Below are 12855 nucleotides of genomic sequence, written 5' to 3' on the forward strand. Positions count from 1 at the left end.
GACCCCCGACGTAGGGCGGGGCCACAATGGCCGATTAAAGTTTTACATAGATATATAGGGAAATTCTTTAAAAATCGTCTTCTCAATAATAACAAAGACATGAATGATCATATTTATATGGAAGCATCCTCAGGTAGTGTAGATTCAGCTTTGTTCAAATCATGACGCCCAGGGGTAGGGCGAAGCTTCAATGGCGGATCAAAGTTTACAAAGAAATTTATAGGGAAATTCTTGAAAAATCTTTTCAGTAATAGCAAAGCCATGATTAGTCATATTTATATGTGAGAATCCTTAGGTAGTGTAGATTCAAGTTTGATCAAATCATGACCCCTGGGAGTATGGCGGGGGCATAATGTAAGTTCAAATGTAAAGGGCAATAAAGCCACAGATAGTTTAAGAAATATGCAAGCATCCGTAGTTAATGTATATTCAAGTTTGTTCAATCCATACCCTCCCCACTTTAACACCCTTCCCCGCAGTCACGCATTTTAACGCATATACCATTTCCTATTTCTAACGCAAAATCACGCATTTACCGTTTCCCCGCAATCACGCATTTTCACGCACTTTAAAAAGTTCATGTAATCTTCAATTTATTGCCAAATTACAACTATTTTATACTTGCTTGAATCTCATTAAATAAGAAAATTTATTTTCTAATTAAAATATTATTTCAAAATATTATTTACCCTAAACTTTAGAGAAATTTGTACCCCGCTATAAAGTGCTTGCGGGGAAATGATAAAGTAATATTTCTATGACGCGAGGATTCAATGTATGTTGCATAGCAATTCTGTAAGTTGTAAAGAGTCAAGGATTGGTTGGGACCACTTTTGGGTTTGAACTTTAATAATTAACTGATTTCTGCTTTTTTTCAAGCTACAGTGCCCAGGTGAGCGATGTGGCCAGTGGGCCTCTTGTTTTGTGTTTTTGCAATTTTTTCCTCTTGTCAGTCCTTGGCCGTTTTTGTCAAATGCATATTTGTAAATTGTAAATTGTAAATTTGTTTTCAGAGTTTAAAGCATTGAATTCAAGTTCCATTATTGTTTGAATTTCAGACATAGGTGGTTAACTACAATTTTTGATTTTTTTAAAATAATTAAATAGATATTCTTACACGCTGTGGTTTTCATTCATTTTTCAAAACATAGGGTGACCATCGAGTACTAAGAATTTTTTACAGTGAAATATTTCTTTAAAACAGTGTAAACTACCACCAACTGAAGCCTATCAATTTTGTTATGTGTCTAAAAGTCAATGAACATCATCAGTGATAATTTGTTGAATTTTGTCAAACAGAACATTGATTGTTGTAAATCCTTGTCGCCAAGGACGGTACCCTCTTTTGATGACCATATATAATTTTTGTTCGTGGAAATTCACCTGCTCATGTGTATATAAAACAGAAACATTTGTTTCTGTAAATATTTCATATTTCAGTGAAAATTTCTTTGGGATTCTTAACGAGTTTTACAGCAGTTTTAATGACACGTTTAATTTCACTCTAGTTAACTGATTCTTAACCATTCATTTTTAATGTTTCGAATAACCCTTGTTTTCCAGCTTCTCGCAATAAAACTACGTGATTAAAAGTCGTCACATGAACTGTTATATATTTATTAAAGATTAAATCATGATAGAAAGTAAAGCTTGATGTCATATGACTTCTATGTTGGAGCTCAGGACATTTCTTATTGAACAGCTCTCTCAACATTTAGCTTGAAATTTTACTACAATGTTTTTGGAGTTCTTGAACGAGTTGTAGGGACAATGGAACACTTGATGTGAATCTTGTGATGAAATTTAATTTTGCATTTTTTTTTCCTTTTTTGAAAAAGCTGTAGAAATATCAAATGCTTTTATACACGTTATGTGATGAAGTTTATGGAGAATACGAACAGTATTCAATATCAAAGTCCATAAAACAATACAAAATAGGAGCAGAGCAAGCACGGACCTCCGAAACATCAGAGGTGCGCAGCATTGTTAAGGCTTGAAAAAGGGGGCGGAGCCTAATTTATACGGGAAAAGTTTACTGTGACGTCACACAAAAAAATTGACTTTTATGTATTTCTCATAATACATGAAAATGAAATAATTTGCAACTGTTAACTGTATTAGCATAATAAACAACAATAAAACTTATCAATGCATTTAAAAAACTTGCTAGTTAAATCCCATGTAGCTGGTTATAAACAAAGCACTCATCGCGATGAACTTGTAAACATGTCATTTTGCGTCATTTTGGTAAAAATGACGTATTTCATGTACTATGAGAGGCACATTGAGGGATTTTTTAACAATGAAAAATGCGTTTTATTATTAAACGGAATATTATTTACAGGTTTTAAATAGTCGATTAATATCAATGTATATCCTTTGTTTAGTGCGATTATTCATTAACTATCAAGATAATGTATTTTATTAATTATGTCGTGTTTTTATGAACAGGTTACGTATATTACACATCGAGATGCTTCATAAAATCGCACTTTCGCAAGGGCATACACTAAATAGATCTTAACCATTTTTTTTAATATAGATATAGGATATTTTTCTTAACTTGAAAAGTGCTGCTGCTTTCTTTAAATCGAAGGCGGGATTTGATAAGTACACAAAATATTTGGTAAAAGTCAAACAATTTTCGACATTGGCTTATTTACCTGAAAATTTAACCATTAAAACACGAATTCTATTCAAAGCAACAGCACTTTTCAGAAACTACAAAGTCTGCAGAAACAATTATTAGCTTGAATTTTTTTTTATTTCAACTAGGGTATGCCCTTGCGATATTGAAATTTGTTAATGACCTACATTCAGTACACATACTATGCTTTTATCACGTGACTGTCCATCGATGAGACCAAACTTTATACAGTACAGAGTGGGTAATACTATGCTATTTCCATAAGTATTCAAGTTCTTCGATAATAAAACAGCTTAATTAAAATAAATTCAATTTTTAAAAAAATCCCTCTTTCTGCACGTATATTTTCCGTTGATTTCTCACAGTAGGCCTTAACAGTGCTGCGTGGTACCAGGTGGCATGGAGGAGTGGGCATCAGTAAATCTCCTCATGAAATATTATATGGCTTGTGATGAAAGAACTGAAATCCAATGCTGTACATAACACATCTCTGATACGTAAAGTATTTGTATGCTAAAGTGACGACTGACCAAACACTATAAAAATTTGATAACAAGTATTCCTTCTCCCAGCGCTCTGCACATTAAGGTGAAAATAGCTGGTCCTTCGGATTAGACCGAAACAATTAAAACCCCGTGTTGCGTTGGCGCGATAAAGATCCCTCTCAGCTCAAAGTTCCCGGGTGTTTAGTCACGATCTTAATTTGAAACCCTTCACCGGCCCTGAGTATCATGTATAGGTTAAAATTTGTAGAACTTTCTTTTATGAAACTGGGGAAAACAAATACTTTTACTGTTGACAATTATCAAATGTGAAATAAAATTATGTAAAATAAAACAAAAATAGAGCAAGTTGGTGTGCTTAAAATGTTATATTACAATAATGTATTAAATGTATAAAATATAAAAAATAGAAGATATGTACATGTGTTAACTTATAGAGCATAATTACGGTTGTGCGCATGCAATCATGAAACCAAATGTAGCTAGAAATGAATGTACGAGACATAGATTATCAGAAGGATAGAAGTATAACAATGGGCGATTGTATTAAATTGGGGCATGGACACCCCATTTTTTTATTGTATGTTGTACGCAAGCTCTATAAAATAGTCAAATTTGAGCAAACAGCATCCTCATCTTATAGGATACCACTTCTTAAAAGTGGGTTGACAAGGCGGACAACTTTGGCCTATATCAGGACAATACTAAAAAGAATAGTAATGTTCAGCACTTATGATTCCTCTTCTTTATAATACACTTAATTTCTAGCAAGGCTAGCAATTATTTTCCTTTTCGGTATATAAAATGGGTTAAGATTAAATAAGATGAGATCAAGCATATGTCAGATAAATTATTCGGTGTTGGCACACAGGTTCAGTTAAGACTATAAAGGTTATTAGTGCAATTTCGACGCCGTTTCGACTGTTTATGATCATGAACTTCTCTGATATCAACTGTAAATGAATTGAGTGGTGGTTTAATGATAACACATTTATTGTCATTCACTTTTGAATGCCTAATGGTATTAATACATTAATTGTTTTCAGTAAATAAAACGTTTTTTATCATCTTAAATTAAATTTAAAACAATCAGGTACAGTAACTTTACTGTAACACTTTATTTATAAATTCCTCATTTCAGTTTTGGAAGCGATTGTGTGTGCATTAATGCAATTTTTTATCATGAGAGATTCTTAAATTTTTTCAAAAAGTTTTTTGGTATGTTCACTTGTTTTTATAGTTTAAGTCTTATAAGGACCTTTCCCGTATCAACAAATATCAACAATAATTCAATTTAAATTAACTGACGACTAAGGAAATTCATTCAAGAAACTACGCTTCCCTATAGGAATGGATGATTTACAGGGCTCTTAATATTTCGTCAACTTTAATTTTACCATTGAACTGTATATATTCTTGAATTGCTGTGGTTTGATGCTGATATATGCGATGTTCACTTTGAAAAGAATATCTTATACAGAGTAAATCTAATGAAAATATGTAATATACTTAAAGATGATTTGTATTGAAATATTTCCGTAGCATGATTGAGGTGGTAAGCCCAGCTTGCTTCTTTTCCTGTCAAAGAGACGCAACTAAATTGTTTATTTATGTTTGGGGTATGCAGTATTGCCGGCTGCCCATTGTTATGTAGTCCGACGTAGACAATACCTGCAAAGTGGAATAAAACATTAAATTTAAATGAAGTTTTTGTTTTAATATACATCAGGTCTTTGATTATTATGTTTGTTATGGTTAATACATTGAAATACATAATTTTTAGCAAATGCTAGAAAAAAAATAAAACATTACAACATATTTCGCTGTATTTAATAAGTTGTTTTAAAAAAAAATACAACTTATATGCAAATGTAATGTATTTCAAATATTTGAGGTTGAGAAATTTATAAGAGAGAAACGAGTCTTCCATTTTTCTAAAATATAAATTCGAAACAATGATGCACAGACATAAAACAGTATATAATATATAAATATGTATATAGATAAAACCTCTTCCTTTTCAATGTATTCCAGGTCGTATTCTAGAAGGACGTCTTCTTCTGCTCGACTTCTATCGTCGCCTTCTTTCCTTGCATGGTATATGTACATCTGATCAAATACTTGAGGATTTTCTATAAAGCCATGAGCCATAAGCAAATGTTTCCATGCCTCTTTGTTGAAAGGCTGTAGCGTGCAGCGTTTATGGTCCAACAACATCCTTAACCCGTTAGAATTTTCCATACTGTCAGCCTTATCTACTAACTGCACATGGTTTTCTGTTTTTTCGATGCAGGACTTTCGCCGAATATTGTAAAGGTTGGCAAAGTAAATATTTATGTAAGACTGCCGGCATTTTCCAAGGTAATCAATAAGAGCAGAGGCACATTCTTTGCACGGACTATTGTTTATGTAAACGTCAACATGCATTGGTATCTCTGTCTTCTTTACATATCGTTCCGTCAGCCGTTCAATCAGTGTTATCTCTGCATGTTTCCCATTAAAGTTTCGTATTGTTGTTGATATGCCATCGTTAGTAATGTAGATTAAGTAAGTTGTTTTAGCGCATTCCCAGTGCCCTGCGTGATTGAGTTCTGTTCTGAATAGGTTAGTGAACACTTTCATTTCTAAAAAAAAAAAAAAACAAAAACAAAAAGAAACAATCAAATTATGAACATGAAAAGGACGTCATACAGAGGATTTCATTTCATAAGTCTAGCTTTTATATATACATGATATACTTAAAACACTAAAAATGACGAACGATACGAACAATAAAATTACATAATATGAGAACGGAATATGCGTTGACTTTTTTTATGCATTTTTTTTCTTAGCTCTAATGTAAGATTGTTGATCCAAAAGTAATGTCACAAATTCGACACAATGGCTACTAGTCGACGTAAAACAAGAATATTATATTTATGCTCATCAACAAAAAAGCATTGATATAGTAAGAAATTGTCGCCTGAGGAAAAATGAAGTAAACAATAGAAACTCTCTTTATCATCAAACCGCTTGGATTTGTTAACAAAGACATGCCTCTGAATGATTGAGACTGCGGTGGAGATTGATTGATTGTTTGTTGTTTAACGCCCCCTTGAGAATTTTTCACTCATACTGAAACGCCATAGTTTGCCGGTGAAGGAATTCAAAGAACTATATGCGGTATGTTGCATATCGATATCTTTGCCCCCACAAAAGTCAAATTTTGAAAAATTCTTTAAATGTGGCACAGTGCTGAATTCTATAAATTTTATGAGAAATATAAATTAACAGAACATATATTATAGTTTCAAAGTAGTTTATTGACTATTTTTGTTTTTATGACGTCACAAACTAGTCCGATTTTATATCACTTTTTTGAAAGAGGACAAAATGGACAAAAATTCAACAATTTTAGCTTTCAAATTTATAGAGCGCAATTTTACTCAGAAACGATATTTACATATTTCATTGATATCATTCTACACATTATATCAAAATATTGAGCCTGATCAGACCTGGGCAAGGTGACTTTTACTTAAAATATCGATGTAATATATACACTTTTCTGAAGAAATCATAAAACTTTTTAATTTACGTCATTTTCGTCATTTCAAACATATGACGTCATTGCTTAAGAAAATATTCAGTGTTTTGAAGTCAGCATATATCCCCCTGTTTAAGAACCTAATAAATATATCTCCTTCATAAATTGATTGGGGGGGGGGGGGCAAATATTGGTTATTACCGAATAAAGTTCTTTAGACGTAAATACGGCATCCAGGGCTATTGAGCAGTGAGGGTTCTTTATCGTACCAACGCCTATTGTGATACGGTGATACCTACGCTTTTAAGGTGATATCCGAAAACCCCGTGACATTCACATACAGTGCCGAGCGCTTGGCGAAGGAACAGTTACTATCTATGTTTACGTCTCAGGTTTGAGGCGGCGCAGCAAAAGAGAATCGAGCCCGGGCTTCCCGATCACGAGACGGGTATGGTGGAGAAGATTTACGGAAAGCTTTTCATCGGATGAAAATTTTAAAAAACGATATTTTTAAAACTTTTTTCCTTAAATAACCGTTGGCTGCATAAAATATAAATTAAAATCACACATATGGATCACCTATCACCAACTTATATTTGACTTAATGAATTTGAAGTACAAACTGTGTAACGTACGTTTTTATGCAATCAGCTTAAAAAAACAAGGACCTGTCGTTTTTTTTTCGTTGGACTAAGACAGAAATATATAGACACAGTGTGAATCGACATTTTAGGTTAAAATAAAATAAATACATGTATTAAACCAGTGGGAGTACAACGGAGTGACATATCTTCCTCTTTCACAATGTATAGTTTGTATTTTTTGGTGGAGTTTTTATTTTTACAAAATTTTTACGATTTTTTTCCTTTTGAACTCATGATAAAGCAAGTTCAATGAATATAATTTGCGAAAAAAAATGTCCAACAAGCACCGGAGTTAAATATCGGGGTGGGGGGGTCCTCTCCACAAGTACATGTGACTTACATGTACATGTATATGACCTCCGGGCTGCAAAAAATGATGGAAGCTTCATTTCTTTAGAATCAGACGTAAAATTTTTCAATTCAACATTATTTATACATTTAAACACACAGGATTTTATATAAATTGCGATTATGGTACATGTAGTCATCGTATCTAAGTAACGTCATATAATGGATACGCGCCGCAATGCATTTAAACGTTTCTCTAATAAAGATATTTCAGATTAACAAACAAATTCACATTTAAATAATTTTTTTTCCAGATTTCAGATGTATCGTAAACTCACTTTTTTTCATTATTACATGTAAGTCCTCTGTCAAAATACTTAGAACAATACAATAAGACAAAGTGTTCATATCGCTTTACATAACAGATAAACGCATTCCTTTTCGGATTCGTGCGTTTTTTGTAATTCCTGACCTCTGCTGATAATTCAATGATCCATTACCCTCCCAAAAATCGCTGAAACCGTACGAAACATGAATCTTATTTACATTTTTTTTCATTATGAGTTCCATTTATTATCGTAACTTTCTCTGTTTTGAAGTAAAAATTTTTGAATGTTACACAGTCAAACGCAATGTTTATAATTTGAAATAGTAATGACGTCATTAAATTTTCACAGTAAGATAAGAAAAGGGCGTAAATTTTGTCTTTTGAAATTATTGGGCGATTAGTTGTGCTTTGGATACTTTTCAATATGTAATGTTTTTCATATTAAAAATTATTCTTAAAATTGTTCAATTAAGTTTTGACGCGACGACACCCCCTATGATTTATGTTTTAGATCTCAATAAAATAAACTTGATTAATTTAACATTATCAAATAAATAATTCTGTGTTAATCAAATTTATTCATATGCATCTTGTGATATATTATATTTGAAATATTACGGCAAATATAAAAGATGGTGACTGGTCGAACCCACCGCTTATTCTTTGGGACTGGTATTGTTGTGCGTCGCCATTGCTACGGTTGATATTGGAACCATTAATGTAACTTGGATGGCATGTAAAAGTTGAAATCACGGTTTGTTCAGAACCGAGTAATTTAGGAAGTCTTTGTGCATGAAATGTGTATGTAGATTCATTGTTTTGAATGCTGCTATAAAGTGGGGAAGACTAGCACAGCGAATTAGGATTTGGGAGCACTGGCATTGAAACTTTACAAAGTACCTCTTAAAGTTATAGTGAAAACATTTATACGCTAATGTGTTAGTGTGTAATGAAATGGGTCGTAACCTTCTGAGACATATAGAGTAGCCTCAAATCTGAATCAACAGTCACTCCAGAAGCTGGTAAGGTTGGTGGCCTTGCAAAGTTCAAACAAGGCATCATACTGAAACCAAACTTTCGTCGACGCCCCCTCCCGATGCCCTTATCATACATTTTGTGTATATATTTTAATGATTCAACAGACTTAGAGGGGTGTGCACCCACAAGAATAGATGCAAATATGTGCATTGTATCAGTCCAGTTTTCAATGAAGTACACTTAACTGATAGCATCTAATAGTTATTATGTCCCAGCCCTTTTAAGGACAATATCTTTTTTGGATGTAGCATTTCCTTGACCCTCACATGGTGGCAGGGGTAGAGTTCAATGAATTTACCATGTAAATTATTTTGTTTACTTGAATGTTTTTCATGCAAGCCAAAGTCATGTATAGATAGCAAAAGTATGATTTTATTACCTTCTCCCATCTGCTGTGGGTTGCGACCAAATGTTTGAAACAATGGCAGAGGATCTGATAGTTGAAGCCCTTGGTGTGGAGCTTTTGCTGGATGCAGATATGGCCCTGAGGACGGTAAATATCCAAAGTAAATAATCTTTAATATGATGAGCCGATTACCTATTAATACGAATTTGCTTTCACTGCTATACATTTTTCAGAAAGTAGGTATATGTGTAATTTTATACTACATTCAAACCAATAGTTCAAATTGAAATTATGTTTACACACAGATAATTTTACCTTTAAACGTATTGTAGAATATGCTCTCTTTAAGGCTCAAATTGACCTTTTGAAGAAGCAGTGAGAAGTAAAACTCAAATCTCTGGGTCATTTATTAGAAATTTTGTGATATCATAATATTGTTAACCTATTATATCTAGCGTATAAAATATTTGGTGGGAATCAAAATTTTATTTAAAAGATACTGGAAATCAGATTCAGCGTATCTTTTATATTTTATTATTTTATGTGCATGTGCAAGACTTTTGCAAGTCACAAGAGGTGGTGAAAATATTTTTTTTTTATTATTCACCGTAGGATTGCAATAATTTGAGTCTTGCGACGTAATTTTCTTGCACAGATGTCAAATGTGGAGTCCTTGTTACATGCAAATTTGCAAAAAATAAATAAATAAATAAAATATTTCAGCCAACGAATGACATTTAAATCAATTTTTGTCTCCTACTGGAAAAACCAGAGGGTCTATAGGTTTCTTCTGAATTAAGCCGTTCATCTACTCAGAATCTATTCTTCCGTGCGTATGTCTGTATTTCAGTCTGTCCCACTTGGTTTTTAGCACATTTTTTTCTAAAAGCTTGCAGATATTGGGGTGTTTTTGGGGTATGTAAGAGTGTATCTTGATTAATTACAGATCAAATTTGCATTTCTTTCCTATTTATTGCAATTGATTTTTGACGGAATTATTGGATATTTGGATTTATGATCGGGATCGTGTTGCACTAAATATAATTTATTTGAAATTTTCTGTGTACCTTAATAGTGACAAACCTTAGATCAAGTTTAATTTAAAAAAAAAAAATTAACCATGCATGTAAAATGAGCTTATTTGATCAAAGCATGTATGTTTGTTTAATGGCATTCAAATATGTCTTTCCTGGTGAGGCAAATCGATATTTCATTGAAATTTCATAAAGAAGTATTTACTGAAATGGCCACATTTTGTTGGCCCTTTTCACAAACATGTTGCAATCACTATTGAAATAATTATATCAATAGTGGTTGAGAGTGCATTTCAATAGCAAACATAGTTAGTAACCACTATTGAAATACAACCATTATTGAAATAATTATATCAATAGTGGTTCAGAGTGCATTTCAATAGCAAACATAGGTAGTAACCACTATTGAAATACAACCACTGTTGAAATAATTATATCAATAGTGGTTGAGAGTGCATTTCAATAGCAAACATAGTTATTAACCACTATTGAAATACGACCACTATTGAAATAATTATATCAATAGTGGTTGAGAATGCATTTCAATAGCAAACATAGTTAGTAACCACTATGGAAATACGACCACTATTGAAATAATTATTTCAATAGTGGGTGAGATTCATTTCAATAACAAACATAAGTTGCAACCACTATTAAAATAATTTTCACTTCTGAAATAAAGATTTCAATGTGGATAAAATGATGGTTTTAGTTTTGAAGCATTTTCAGCAACAATTAAAATAGTTATTCAAATCATTTTTGAAATTATAATTTCACTAACTATCTAAATCTTCATTTAAGGACAGATGATACAAACAAAATATGAATGCCTGGATTGGTATATATTTTTTGGTCTGATTTCATTGAAAATGATTCAAATAATAAATTCCTAGAATATAAAGAAATTGTAAACCTTCTGTGATGTTCAAAATTCTGCCTCACTAAAACCATCCTTATTAATTTGTACACTTTATTTATCAATCTATATATTTTTCATTCCAAATCCAATTTTTGTGAAAGTTTGGATACAAAATTTAAAATTACGCGGTGAAACTTTTTCTGATATAATTATTTCAATAGTGGCCGTCTTTCAATGCTGGTTATTACCAATGTTTGTTATTGAAATACACTCTCACCCACTATTGAAATAATTATTTCAATAGTGGTCGTATTTCAATAGTGGATAATAGCTACGTTTGCTATCGAAATGCACTCTCGACCATTATTAATATAATTATTTCCATAGTGGTTGTATTTCAATAGTGGTTACTAACTATGTTTGCTATTGAAATGCATTCTCAACCACTACTGATATAATTATTTCAATAGTGGTTGTATTTAAATAGTGGTTACTAATTATGTTTGCTATTGAAATGCATTCTCAACCACTATTGATATAATTATTTCAATAGTGGTTGTATTTAAATAGTGGTTACTAACTATGTTTGCTATTGAAATGCATTCTCAACCACTATTGATATAATTATTTCAATAGTGGTCGTATTTCAATAGTGGTTACTAACTATGTTTGCTATTGAAATGCACTCTCAACCACTATTGATATAATTATTTCAATAGTGGTCGTTATTTCAATAGTAGTTGCAACACAGGATCCTATACGATGACACCCTAAAGAGAAATTAGAATAACAGACCATTAATATTAAAAAAAAGGGTATCTAGAAATCAATAAGATTTACAAATATTTATTGAATAAATAATTACATTTTTAAAAAAGCATCCAGGGGATCGATTCATTTCGGACACAAGTCATATATTATTGAATAATTTCATGTGAAATCATATATAATATTTAAATTGATGAAAGAAGAGTTTCATTCAATTTTTTACATTTAAAATAAACTTACATCCTCCTGTTGCCATTGCAGAGTCTTTTGATATTTTATATGGTGTGGTTGGATGTCAAAGGGCAATCGATATGAAAGCTTTTCTATTTTTGCAAATCTAAGAAACAACAAAACTTATTTTTAGCAAGTATTCAAACCGTATTTTTCATTATCAGAACTAAGTGAACGACGCGAACTGCTGTCAAAGGATTGAAGAAACGATAGATATAATATAAAGAGTATCTCTGTGACATATAACTCCTAGAACTTACTGAAGTGTGATGCACCACACACCTAATGTTAACGTCATAGAAATATGACATTTTCTTGTCCCCGTACGCACTTTATAACGCAGTACAATTTTCTCTAAAATTTGGTGTAACTAATTATTACGTAATATTTAATTAGATTATAACTTGTCTTACATGTACTTTATTATATTAGATTCTCCAAAGTCTGAAATACAGGGGATTTGCATAAAATTTGAAGATTAAATGCACATTTAAAAGAGCTTGAAAAATGCATGATTTCGGGGAAACGGTATATGCGTGATTTTGCGTTAAAATAGGAAATGGTATAGACATGACTGCAGGGAAGGGGTTAAAGTCATCATTTGATTCGTTGTTAAATTTCGCACAAAAACAAAGGCCAA

The 12855-nt window shown here is 32.0% G+C and overlaps 1 protein-coding gene across 1 annotated transcript; it reads right to left on the reverse strand.

Annotated features, from left to right (window-relative positions):
* Positions 1-3509: 3509 nt before the first annotated feature.
* LOC134262451 (uncharacterized) lies at positions 3510-12341 on the reverse strand. The gene is made up of 4 exons (XM_062744842.1): positions 12225-12341; positions 9357-9461; positions 5161-5774; positions 3510-4821 (listed from the first exon to the last, which is right to left on the reverse strand). Exons 1-4 carry the CDS (start codon positions 12238-12240, stop codon positions 4759-4761), a joined length of 798 nt encoding a protein of 265 aa, XP_062600826.1. The 5' UTR covers positions 12241-12341; the 3' UTR covers positions 3510-4758.
* Positions 12342-12855: the final 514 nt, after the last annotated feature.

Source organism: Saccostrea cucullata, unplaced genomic scaffold (genome assembly GCF_032062105.1).
Source record: "Saccostrea cucullata isolate Sc308-1 unplaced genomic scaffold, CSIRO_AGI_Scuc_v1 ctg1255, whole genome shotgun sequence".
In the NCBI taxonomy this organism is placed as follows: Eukaryota; Metazoa; Mollusca; class Bivalvia; order Ostreida; family Ostreidae; genus Saccostrea; species Saccostrea cuccullata.